This window comes from Erpetoichthys calabaricus, chromosome 6, assembly GCF_900747795.2.
Source record: "Erpetoichthys calabaricus chromosome 6, fErpCal1.3, whole genome shotgun sequence".
Taxonomy (NCBI): Eukaryota; Metazoa; Chordata; class Cladistia; order Polypteriformes; family Polypteridae; genus Erpetoichthys; species Erpetoichthys calabaricus.
In genome coordinates, this window is record NC_041399.2 from 75097537 (window position 1) to 75111702 (window position 14166).

Consider the following 14166-nt stretch of genomic DNA (forward strand, 5'->3'; position numbering starts at 1 on the left):
TGTGAAACATGATGTCTTGGTATACAGTAATCCCCAATTTTATCAGACAAGCAATGATTTCATCTTTGGTTTGAGTCTGTCATGAAACTGGCCCCCTGTCGTGCTTGATAAATGGTTTGGTGTTCATATTTTGATGCAGCTCCAGCATGGTTGGGCCCAAACACCTGGGATGGAGAGTACAGTCTCAGCCAGCCTTCAAATGCATACAACGGTTACCATCTTCTGTTAAATTCAATTTAATATTATACGTGCATTCTGTATGTCACATATTGCTGATGTTAAAATTATAAAAAAGTATATGGGGTTTAAAAAAGACAATTTACAGCAGATCTGCAGACTATTATGGAAAGGTTTTTCTTTTAAACAGTGTCTACCTGTTTTTCAGAATTTCATCCACATGCTATATTATTATTAGTTTTTTGTTTGCTCTTGTTATCCTGCCTTCGGCTACAACCCTGAGCTTTACTCTTCATGTTTGCCATTTAATAAGTATCTGTTGTTTAACATCCTGTAAGTGGGCTGAGGCGAAATAGCTTTGTGATTGGTTTTGTATCTGCTTAATCTTCATGTGTGTCTGGGTTTTTGTTTAGAGACGTTGATTTAGCCCGCATTGATCTGCTCCAGGGAATAAAAAGATATTTGTATCAGGCAGCTACAGGATAAAAATGTCTCTTCTTGCACCTGCCTGTATGTGTTACACTGTGCAATTGTTAATTACTATATATACTGTTATGGAGCATGCTGTTAATAAATCTGTATAAAATAAAGATTGATCAATTCATTGGTAAAGTGTAAACAAACACATCAACCTGTGAGAGGGAGTGAGAGTGTGAAAAGGACCCTGCGGACAAGTACAATTCACTGGATCTCAATGGCTGAGTAGTAAAATCACTGCAGTCCCTTTTCATGTGTTACTCTTTGCTCGTCTCTCAATTTATTCATGAAGACACTGCATTTGGCCAAATCTGTGGCTGAGTCTGTTTTTATGACAATATACAGTAGACACATTAATTTTATTAATGTTTCCTTACTACTTACTAGGATGTTATCATTAATTTAGTTATTTAAGGGAGGGTTGTATTTCTGCCTAAAATCAATATGCGCAAACAAAAAACTTACCCAAACTCCCAGATTTTGTACAAGTTTAATTTCTGAACAATACTAAGTGCCCATCCATTGTCTAACCCTAGTTAACTAATGTATATCATGACAAAAAACTGACAAAGAGGGCAGTCACTTTCTTTAAATTATAAGTCAGCTGTTCTTTGGGCACATAAAAATTAATAATAATAATAATAATTCATTACATTTATATAGAGCTTTTCTCAGTACTCAAAGCGCTAAAAATTGACAAACTACACTTTGTCAGCACTATAAGGTGAAAACATAAGCCCATATCCTACTCTTTCAGACACTTAAAGAAGCACTGCATACTATCAGATGAATGTAAAATTACAAAAGACAGAAATTGTACATACGTCCATCAGGGCAGCATTGATGTAATTGCTGCTCTCTCCATCGATGGTGATAAGAAAGGGGAGGCATCTGTCTGGAGGAAGAACATCCATACATCTATTCTTCTCATGGTTTCGGGGTAAGAGAGCTATACTGCAGTCTTCTACTCGTAATGTCGGTGTCACCATGTTTAACGTCTGTGATGATTAAAGACACATTAAAGTTAGCAAGCATTTGAATAAGATTCATAAGTTATTATTGTATTTTTTAGGTAGATACTTTCATCCATAGTGACTAATAAGATTTTAGATACAAACACTACAAACATGGTTATACCTAAATCAAAGGCTGAGTAAGCTTGCACAGGCTCATACACTAAATCAGAAGAAAGCATTGAGCCGGCGACTTGCGATTTCACCCATTCCAACATGCTGCACTAATCTATAATGAATCATCATCAAAAGTGACAGAACACAATCAGTTCCCTTGAAATACTTACCATGTAATGCTAAAAAGCAGCTGCTTTCAGTTTTCTCTGTTGCATAATTTTAATAAATAGCGTTTTACAGCATTACTGCTTGGAAAGCATTTCACTTCTGTTTTATTAATTTTGTTTCATTTTTGAATTTTATGATTTTTTTTAATATTTGATTATTATTTGGTAATGTCTTTTTGTTAGGATTTTGTGTGTCCCTGCTTATCCAGAGCATGGCCACGTTGAGTATTTGTTTTCACAGGAGCTGTTTTGTGCATCTTGTTGGTATGATGCTGCACATATATGATGCACATGTCATATGACTTGCGACATCATTGCAGCAATTGTTACGTTCCAAAATTTTCACTCATATGTGACACAGATAAGATCCTTTCAATGAACAGCAGAAAAAAAAAAACACAGAATGAAAACTTTTCAGGTCACATTTGACTGACTTTCAAACATGACTTGAATGTGACCTGCGTTTAACACTTGAATAAGAGTTGTCTGGATATTTACACTCTCAAACTAATTTCATGTCAGTCTCTAGTCATACCTTGACTAGAAGGACCCATCTCTCCAGAAAATATGAAACCAGGAGGTGGCAAATTTTATATTTATTATTATTTGTTTGGCATTTTGTGTTCTCCTTTGTTTATCTATGTGTGTGTGGCTTCTTTACTTCTTTAATAATTATACTTTTTCTCAATGCTACAAATTCATTTTTAGCAATGTAGATTCCTGTGAAGCAAACTGAAAACAACATTATACAAATAAACACTTGTGCCTTTCAGAAACACTCCTTTTCTGTTAATATGCTGCAAATAGCCATAATTAATGAAATACTTGTGTTAACCTTGAACATTCTTGTTATGATTCTGTATGTTCGCATATTTTTGCACATTCATTTAAACCTTTTTTTAATGATTACTTCCCAGATTATTTTTATTGAGCCACTGAATCTGTTTTATACATTTATTTTATCACAGAAATTGTTGTCAGTGATTAGAAATTATTCTGTGGTAATTTTGTCACCATTTTGTGTCACTAATGTCTTTATGCATTGACGGTTGCTAGGTGCGAGGTCCAAGAAGTTATATGGTTGACAACAATAGGAACCGACACATTGGATTATTCACTATCCTAGTTTGTCGATATCAAAGAAAAATCTATCTTTGTGTTAGTTGTGCTAGTAAGACTTCCCAGTTTCTGACTTTTAAATTCTCTTAATACGATTCTTAGGTATAGTTTTGGGTGTTGATGTTTAATAGGACTGATCTTTGGTTTCAACAGTCGGTTACATTTCCTCTTCTAGTTGTCTCCTTAAAACGTGGTAGCCTTTCCTGTGCAATACTAAAACTGCCCAGTTGAACTGGGTATAAAAATTAGATGAGACATTTACATAATTCACATCAAGAATAATCCTCAGATTCAATTTTTGGTCAAATACACCATCATTTTGGATCTTTTATTTTCCTCCATACAACTATATAAATATAAATATATTTACATAACACGAGTTTCAATCACTAAGTTGTGAATTGTACATTGTTTTACATGCTTGTTTCTGAGGAGATTTTGGTTCATTCCCAAACATGGATATGCTTTCTTATATAAACACATACAAAAATATAGACAATTACTTCAGTTAAATGCCTACCCGAAACTCTTCTTTGATTTGGCTGGAGTTGGTTTGTGGATCCAATCTGTTCATTTCATAATACACTGAGCGGAGCTGAGAGGCTGGAATTGTAGTATCCCCACAAAGGCAGGCTTCCAGTATAGCATCGTGAATAAACACATATTGTTCCTGTCCAAAAAAACATTGGCTGAAATGTGAAGTATAGTCTACATTTGAAATGATCTAAAGCCAAATATACAAAATAAGTTAGTTTAAATAAAAATGCAGCTTAAGCACATTTATATATTGGCCTGGTAATCTAGACTCAGTTATTGCTGATGATGCTCAGTTGAGATAAAATAAATCTGAAAAATGTATTTTAATAGGTTTATGGAATGCAGGAGTGTTGGAAAAAATGTGGTGGGATGAGTATAGAGATATACAGTAGTTAGCAACTGATATTCTACAGCACATTTAATAGATGCGTATTGACGCATAATGCACAGGCAATACTGGATACAATACTTGTATTCACAGTCACTTGTGCCAAAAATCTAAGTATGTGTCAATTTGTCTTTGTAACATTATGTTCATAGAAGTTTTAAGCACAGCTGAAGCCAGCCCACCAAAATCTGCTACAAAAAAACACCATATGCTATACTGATGGAAGAAAATGTCCCATCCTGATATTTTTTGAACGTATTGTGGTGTAAAAAACAAACAGTACAAAGAAAATATAAAATATGGCAACTAAAACCGTACAGCTTAGACTCAGCAAACTTAATAGTGGCAGAGTTACCAAATTGCTAGCATTTTTTAACATATGTTAAAAAAAATAAACCTCTGTACTTCTCTCAAATTAATCCATAGAAGACATCCATGGTGTTCCCCAAAGCAAAGAGTCATGGAAAATTTGCCTGTTTGGCACTTACTGCATATATGCACCATTTCTGTTTAAAAATCATTTCATAACACAACGGGTTAAAAAAATCTTAAAACAATTCCTTTTTAAATAATCCCTTTATATGAGCCAGTGAATTCAAGAAATTTCAGATAGGCAAACCAGATTTATATTTTAATTCATCTGTCATTATTAATGCCATATAATTTTAGTAAGGGCACAGCATGGTGCAGTGTTTAGTGCTGCTTCCTTACCGCTCCAAATCTCAGGCTGGACAATGTGTGCGCATGAAATTTTGTTTTTTGTGTCCATGTACTCCAGTTCCCTCATTTCATCCCTAAGATATACTTGTTAGGCTGATTTACAACTCGAATATGGATTGGTGTGAGCATGAGTGAACATGTATGACGACAGGAATAAGAGAATTTGTAAAAAAAAAAAAAAGATAATGGAAAAAACACCATTTACAGAAGTATTAACAAGGAATGGAAATGCAAAAATAATGTGTTTGCCTAATAAGGAAAATTACTTGCATGGTAATAGAGAAAATATCACTATTCATCCCACTTTTTAAAATTAACACATTATTTTTAATACCAAGAGCATAGTTAATTTTTGGTAAATGCAGACCGCATGCAAAGTCCAAGATGAAAAACAAAAACATTCTTCAGGCAGTGGAGCTCCAGGTTTCCTGTCATGTTTCATCATGTGCTGATATGACACAAGACCTTTATGTAAAAATGGGCTGGCACGCTAGTGTTCTACTTCCAGCCAAATTTAGCTAAGCAGTTAATATGACATGCATCCGATGTGGCAGCTGAAGACCAGTAGGTGCAATGTACACAGACGGACATATGGCCAAAGTCTCAAATGCCATTAACAAAATGCAACAAGGGCCATCATTCACTCCTGAGTTTTTAGGGTGACTTCAAAAAATGACAGAACAAAAAAATTCAATCTAGTCTTACCAGCTGCTTCTCAGTGAAAGCTTCTAGTCTGTTTTTTAAGTGATGTCACAAATAAAATTCTAAGACGTGAAAAGCAGAGTTTGATGTAAATGATAAATGGCGTGACATTTTCAAGAGAATTGTGCTTGTCACATTTGTGACAGGCGCTTAGTGTAGAGGTCAGTGATTTGCAGACTTTAGGACTATGAAGTCATCGAAATATGGTGCCTATTGTTTATTTAACTCTAGATAGATAGATAGATAGATAGATAGATAGATAGATAGATAGATAGATCGATAGATAGATAGATAGATAGATAGATCAGCCCAAATATAAAGGTAGTGTGAAGCCAAAGTCTGCTTATTTTACATTTCAACAGTATAAAGTACTGGATGCCATTTTTTCAGAGAGCACACTCATACACACAACCACAAGCCATTCATACCAGTCCAGTTTGTAAGCATAAATAATCCCAGTATGCAGGAGGAAACCAGAGAACCCACAGAAACCAACAAATATGGAGAGACTGTAGCTGAATATGGTTAGCAAATGGACTAAGAATTGAACCCAGGTTTTTACTGCTGTGTCGTTAGAGCATGCTTCTCTTAACCGATTTAAACATTTTCTTATTTTGGCACTGCAAGGATCTTGAACACTCTCCAGGCCTGAATAAGGCATGCATCCATCACAGAGGCCTCATGCAACCTTGAATTGTACAAAAGGAACATGAGAATGTTATATCATGTTACATTTCTGTTATTGGTAAAGCAAATCAAAATAAAACTGCTGATAAAGCCTTTTAAACCCTATTTTAATTCTAAGACTTGCAGAAGATGGCCATGATGCACTCGTACATATTTTGACACTGATGTTTACATTTTCCTTAGACACCCACCTGGCAATGTTCTAAACCAATGCTGTTTTCTTTGCTGAGGCTGCAGATTTGTTAAACATGCTTAAATCTCAGAAGGCAGTGTTGCCCATTCATGTTTTTCTGACTATCACTCACATTTCTCTGAGTTAGTTCACTTTACACCATTTTACTATCTCTAATCTCTCTTAATATTATTGTTTGTGTGCCTTCTAGCTATTTCAAATTATCCAATCTAAACTAATGTCCTAAAAAAACAGCTTGTACTTTTATAAAATACTTCTAACAAATTGGTCTGCCTGAGGATTTAAATGAAGTCTGTTCTTCTTATATTACATTTACACAGAGCAGTTATTAATATTTGGAGTAAGTAGGGTAACTCAAATGAAAAACACAATTCAGTCACTCCAAGATTTCAAAACGTAAGTTTTAACATCCTTCTTCTCCAGTACACTGTTACTGTACTCTGCCCAACTCCAAAATGATGAATGCCCATGATGCAGATAAGTCTTTTTCTGTGGCACTTACTATGATGATGATGAGGTCTGCTGTAGAGTTATAGTGCACAACAGACAGACAGAGTAATGGAATACAAAATCAGATTTGCTTGGTGAAAATCATGGCTGAATGACAGAACATGAAAGTACTCTTCTGATATTGTACTCACACACTTTGGTTTCACTTATGAGTGTAGTTAACACTTCACAATACGTGTTAAACTTGAAGGTAAGAAAGGGTTTCACCTTGCTCTATTACACTTTTATCTACTCTTCATTTTTTCTCACTTGTGTTTAAGTTTTTACCCGGGAAGATTAAAAAAATAACTAACATCACAGTGTGCATGCTTTCATATATAAATGTCCATATTACCTCGGTCTGAACCATATTTACTCTCCTGGAGCGAAGCTCTCGCACACAATTGTAAATATCCACCACTCCTTCACGCTCAGCCATGTCCAGCATAATATCAATAACGATGAAGCAACCTGTTCTTCCAGCTCCCGCACTACGAGGAAAAAAATAAAGTGTCTTTAGCAAAACGAGAAATGAAAAATGTAAATAAAAAATGCAAAAATGTAAGTCAGTTAGTAACCCACAGGCATTCAGTTGCTCTTACCTGCAGTGGACCACCATTGGGCCAGCATTAGCTGGACTCTTGGACTTGACTCTTCGTACAAACCCAAGAAGGCCAGTAGCGTAATATGGCACACCATGATCCGGCCATCCAATAAAGTGGAACTGTCTGATTTCTCGGATTTCATGTGCACCTCTCTACAACGAGAAATGAGTTGCACTACAGTTAATACAGGTATGCTGTGATTTTTTTTTCATTTACCTGCTTTAAAAAAATTAATATGGTGATTAATGAAGATAACTTCCATAGCTCAAAAGCTGAAGTGTGACTTCACCTAAGCTTGCATCTTGTAGATAAGAAACACAAACGTATGCTGACTTACTTCTTTCTTGATTAAGTGATTAATGGTTTAGTGTTATGGATAAGAGAGGGAAACAGCTGCATGGCATTCATACAAGCAAAAGACTGGAGAGCTACCAAATGTGATTACAGTACTGAAGACTAAGGAGTCACCTGCAGTAGAGTGCAGTAATTATGCCATATCTCCTAGCTACTGGAAACGTATATTTTGAAGACAGGGGACATGTTAAAAATGGGGGATATGACTAAATCATTCAGAACAAGAAAACATTTTTTTCTTTTTGTATCCTGTACCTATCACAGAGTTTTATGTAAACTGGAACTTTCTCAAACAAGCCACACCAAAAACCATGAGGACACCATGCAGGTGGCCCTCATGGCATACCACGAATAATTAGAAATAACACCAAGCAGGCAAAAGACAGAAAAAATATGACATATTTATTCCCAAAAATAAATTCAAGGTAAAATTCCAAGTAGAAATAAATACAACAGAAATCAAAACCCTGAGGCTTCTCTAATCCTCATGAAAAAGTGTCAAACCAATGTCACTTTGGTAAAGTAGTCTGCCTACTTGCCCACCGCAGCATCACACTAAACTGCCCCTCACCTTCTCTCTCCAGACTCCTGGCCTATCTCCTGTCCTTACCAGCTAAATGTTTGCTCTTCCAACTCTCCCTTCCAAACAACACACAATGTTACCCTGGAGTCACTTTCGGGTCTGTGGTTGCCTTTTTTTGTACTAAATCCATCAAGTTAGATAACTTTTTAGATAGTTGGCCTATCGGGACAGTTTGCCCATCATTTGTCTCTCCTCTCTGACTTTGCTCTCTTTCTGGCTAGAGGGCAGGCATCCCTTCCTGCTATGGTTTCCACACAACCTACTTTGTTCTACTTTGTGCCTCTGTCAAATGCCATTCTGGAGTACACAGCACATATACAGTGTATTCTGCCAACTAGAGGCTACTGCATTCTTATTCTATGGTGTTTGAAGGTGGTGTATTATCAGACAACTGCATGAAGAGCACTTCATTTGGGAATAATTAAAAAAAATCCATGGTCTTGAATGATAAAGCTGGAAGAAACAAACATGGCCCATAAATCCCAAAAACAAATTTAGACATTTTGAGCAAACTAATAGTGATGTGAGACTTACAGTACAAGCATATTTAGTATAAAGTATTGATATTTGCCTGATATTGAAAGTTCTGCACTGCACCCATCACATGCTGCTTTAGGATTCAAACCTATGACCTCTTGCTAATCAACTCTCAAATGGAGTTGAAAAGTGAATATCTTAGTTTGCTGAATAAAAAAAAAGCTAGGAAGAAGTCATTACTGTGAGTTTGTGATGTTCCTGTGTCACTCCATGCAATACAGGAGATTTGTTCCTTAACTCTACTGTGCTCTGATCCAGGGGTACTACAACCAAAGAAGTAAATTAAGGCAGACTAATGAATTTTGATGAATGTGCCACTCAGATGACTGATGCCATGTGTAACATTTGAGCAGCTGCTCATATACTGGGTTGCATGAAGCTCAGTGCAGTACTGTGAAAACAACTGAACAGGTAATCATCTGTTTATGCCTTTTGACCCCGTGATCACCTGGAAAGCATGAAGAAACTCCCATGAAGAAAGAATGACGTTTTTAATAGGTTAATTTTCAATACATGTAGCTTACCTTTTCAACTGCAAATGTTCTAATGATATATTCAGAGAGCAGTTCTGATTCAATGAGCGTCACTTTAATGTCTCTGTAGATCTCTGTATCATCTGGCCAATACTTGCAGCACTTTACCTTTAAGAAGAAAATGAGAACAGGAAAGCAGATTAAAATTGAACAGACTCACGTTTGTGTTAGGATATCTCAGTGCAATCCAACTAACCTGCACTGAAGAATGGCACAATCACTTTTGGTTTCTAGGGCAATTATAAGGTAATAAAAAGAAAGAACGAACTTGTGCCTGCTACTATATTGTAACAACTGAGAGACATGTCCATATTCTTCATCGGAAAATGCACCATCTCAATGAAAAATGAAACGGACACTCTGAAGATTTACAGTACTCAACAGTCCACACTACTTCACTACCCCTGTGAAAATAGTCACCAGCCAGAAAACAGTTGGGGATGCTCCCACACACTGAACCATAAAACCTGACAGAATGTTTTGTCCTGTAGAAGGAAACTGAAGTCTGTGAAGGAAAGTAACCTGGGATAAAATGCCCAAATTAGACACGGAAGGCACTCCAGCTGGAAACAGAAATGAGAAAGAACACCAAGAGACAACAATACTACCCTCTACATAATTATAATAAATGACAAATTCATAAACATCAGGAGGTATGGTTTTAATAAAACATTAAAAGACTCGACCAGCTACAAATTATTTCAGCTGAGATCATTTTGAAGGTATTTAATTTTAACTGTAAAGCATAGGGTGACTTGCCACGTGAGAGGAGCACCAAGCACTACTGTTCTTGCTTTACAGCTGTATCTGTTTGTGACCTGGCCACTTTCATTTGCTAGCTGAGCCTTCTCTCCACCTTTTCCTTGAATCTCTACGCTCAATGTGCCACTGACTGTGAAGCAGACTTAAACTCTCCGGCACTGTAAAGATGTGTATTAGGGCCTATATGTGCTTGGATTAGAGAAAGTCAGAAAACTCCCAAAAGGGAGAAAGAAACAGGCGGCTGTTCAGATTTTATTATTTGAAAACCTGTAGCCTGATTAATAAAAAATGATTATTTTGGAATCACCATCTGCCTCTGAGTCACTAATATTGCTGGAGGCAGGGTTCTCCATTCCAATGATACCTAGGAGTGTCACATATTAAATTAAAGTGACAATCTCAGTTTTAATTTGAGACCTGAACAGCAGTGTTCAACTTTGTTGTTAATTTTTATGCCATCTACAAATACAAATAAATGCATAACAACTACTAAAGAAAAAATATTCCTCAAAGGCAACTGTTTATATATTTTGAGGTCTTTTGGATCAATACACAAAGTCACAATTAAAATGTACAAAAAATGAGTATGTTGTTCCAATAAACACGCAATGTATACGAAGAAAATGTTGTAATGTCCAGCACCGTTTTAACCTCATATTATGGCATATGGGAGAGTAAATCCATGTATAATGATGGCACATATCAAATTAAAATGTTTCATGTTTATATTATTACACAAAAGATTTTTTGTTTATTTGTGCCACATGTGTCCCCAGAAAAACAAATGCAAATATTTAGATACAGTATTACAATATAAAATCTATAAGGTCAGTTTGGGGTGGCGTAGTGATATGGTCACAGTTCTTAAATCCTGGGATCACATCCCTGCTGTTCTCCTCATTTTAACACTGGGTTTCTCAAGTACTCTTGTTTCCTAAAGCTATCCAAAAATGTGGGGGTTGCAGTTATTGCCGAGTTTAAGTTAAGTGTCTGTCTGTGTGGTGTAGTGGTTAAGGGCCTAGACTTTAGGTTGCCACTTCAGTTTCCACCAGTGACGCACATCATTATCTTCAGCAATTCACTCAATCTGTATGTTCTCCAGTTTTAAAAAGCACATGCAGTATGTACAACTGGAATAGCCTGGACCATGAAGCACTCTGTCTTGACCCAGTTAATGTTTGGAGGACACTGTGCAGGTCAACCCAAAGAAAGCTGTAGGTCTTGACAACATACCAGTGTGTGCACTTAGGGAATGTGTTGAACAACTGATGCACATTCTTACAGACATTTACAATACCTCCTTGAGGTAAGCCATAGTACCTCTGTGCTTCAAGGCCACTACGATCATACCATTGCCAAAGAAATCACTAGTATCAACGCTCAATGACTATCACCCTATAGCACTCACCCCCATTATGATGGAGTGCTTTGAATGGCTGGTCAAGGACCATATAATATCCAAACTCCCTGCAATGTTCAATCCATTTCAGTTTACGTACCGCCCTAACCATTCCACTGATGACACCATATTGGCAACACTCCATCTGACAGTGGCCCATCTGGAGAATGAGAACAGTTACAGTATGTTCGCTTGCTCTTTATTGACTTTAGCTCCGGGTTTAATACAGTTAACCCTCAGCACTTGGTAAGAAAACTTGATCCATTAGGCATCAACACCCTATTACCCAACTGGATATTGGACTTCCTCACAAACAGACCCCAGGAAGGACGTATTGGAAAAAACAGCTCTGAGAGCATCACCATAAACACTGGTGACCTCCAGGGCTGTGTTTTGAGAATGACATGACATGGAGTACCAACCGACACCACCTCCCTCCCTTCACTTTCTGCAACGGATCAGGAGAGTAAAACTCCCCTGTTCTGTCCTCGCAACATTCTGTAGAGATGCTATAGACAGCATCTTGACCAGCAGCCTCACAGTCTGGTATGGCAGCTGCATATTTTCAGATCAGAAGTCCCTCCAGAGAGTGGTGAGGACGGCAGGGGAAACACCCTTTGGTCTATACAAGATCTGTACTTGTTATCCTGCCTTAAGAGAGCCACCAAGACAGTCAGTGACTCCAACCACCCAGCCCATGGACTGTTCAAACTTTTGCCCTCTAGCAGATGTTACTGCATAATGCGGTGCAAGACTTTCAGGCTCAGTAGGAGTTTCTTCCAAAAGGCTGTCAGACTACTTAGCTCCCACTAACAACAAACAACATGTTGGCCTATCGGGACTGTTATATTCTTGAACACACACACAGACTGTTTTAATGCATATATTCGGAGTCTCATATCCCCAAAAATGTTATTATGTGAGTCTGTGCATTATGTTAATGTATTTTGTCACTTGAACAATTTATAACTATTAACCAATGTGTCTATTGGATTATATTCTGTCTGTTTATGCTACCTGGAATCTGCTGATGTACATAAAACGTGTACTTGTCTTTACATTTGTGTTCATACATTGAGCCTGGAGAAATAAAATTTTGTTCAGCTGCAAACTCTTTGTTTAATGGTTTGAATGACAATAAAGTAGATCCAAATCCAAATAAATGTCTACACCTTTAACCACATTATGTCTAATGTGGACATCACTTGTAAGTCTCCTTTGGTAGTTGAGTGGGAAAGCCATCCTGTATGACTAGTAAGAACAAGGTGGAAGTCCCAGTGCATGGGTATTTCAAGGGACCTCACAATACAACATTATTTCCAATACTTGGGTCACGATATGATAATATTATGATTTATTTAAGGGATATGATTCAGTTATGAAATACTGTATATTGCAATTAATTTTTCCATTTTTGTTTGATTGATGTTTGAAATGAAATCATATCCCTATAGTATATAAATATGTGTCACAAGGAAAAAAAAACCTTGACGCAGTTTATCCCATTTAAATCTTTTCTTAATTGTGAAAATGGATTTGTCAGCAGTCAGAATAATAAGGCTGGAGATCCTCAGTTCAGAGTCCTTCATGGGTCACTTTTAAAAAACCCCAACAAAACTAGTACGGAACTACAGCCTGCAAACGAATGCTTGTTGATTTCAGTGGCTGAGTATAAGAATAGGCATTTGTAAATTTGTATTTAATTTAAAATAATAATAAAAAATACCCTGGGCAACATATTTAAAGTTCTCACCAACAAACAATGTGAAGCTAGTCATCATTCCACATCAGTCTCAATACAGGAAGATGGGGGCTATAAATATATTGTGCCCATTGGCCTCTGTATTAGGATGAAAATGGAAGTGTCTTATGAAGTTCTTTGAATCTTAAATGTACTGATTACCTTTTTGTTACTGTCACTTGTCTGTGTGAAACATGCAAGTAAGAATTTCATTTTACAAAATACATGACAATAAACTTTTAAGTTTAGAATTTGGATATACCCACAAATCTCTATGTGAACTATTCACATATTACCTTAAGCCAGTGGTTCTCAAACTGGAGGGGGGGGGGGGGGGGTAACAAAAAAGTAATAAAAAGATGTAACAAGATGTAACAAAAAAGGGGGCGCGAATTTTGCCATATGTGGCGTAATTTCGCTATTCGTAGAGAAATTTTAAACGTGTAGCGGTACCAAAAAATATAGGAATAAATTTTATTAGTGTTTCAAAAAAAACGTTAGGGGGGCGCGATTAAAACTGTTATGAAAACTCGGGTTGCAAATACTTAAAGGTTGAGAAACGCTGCCTTAAGCAGTCATTTTGAACTTAAAGCATATATAGCATCTTGTAATAATTTCTGTTTCTAAATGCAAATCCCTTTATGCTACTTAAATGTGATAATACGTTTGCTTTGACCAATAAAAAAAGACTCAGAAATGTTGAACTTACTGTTCACAAGAAGATTCTGCTAATGTGAAGCATGCCTCACAAAAAAGAAATCTTAGAAGATCTACAATTAAGAATTGTTGATTTGCATAAAACTGGAAAGTATTATAAAATAATTTCAGAGAGTTTAGATATTTATTAGTCCAAAGTTAGACAAACT

The 14166-nt window shown here is 36.5% G+C and overlaps 1 protein-coding gene across 1 annotated transcript in view; it reads right to left on the reverse strand.

The window, feature by feature from the left end:
* Nucleotides 1-14166, reverse strand: part of ptprma (protein tyrosine phosphatase receptor type Ma) — a 796186-nt gene that overhangs the window by 11899 nt on the left and 770121 nt on the right. The window contains exons 25-29 of the mRNA XM_051929399.1: nucleotides 9390-9506; nucleotides 7389-7543; nucleotides 7142-7277; nucleotides 3591-3740; nucleotides 1479-1652 (exon numbers count right to left, since the gene is read on the reverse strand). Coding sequence (XP_051785359.1) covers nucleotides 1479-1652; nucleotides 3591-3740; nucleotides 7142-7277; nucleotides 7389-7543; nucleotides 9390-9506 — 732 coding nt within the window. The remainder of the gene's footprint in view (nucleotides 1-1478; nucleotides 1653-3590; nucleotides 3741-7141; nucleotides 7278-7388; nucleotides 7544-9389; nucleotides 9507-14166) is intronic.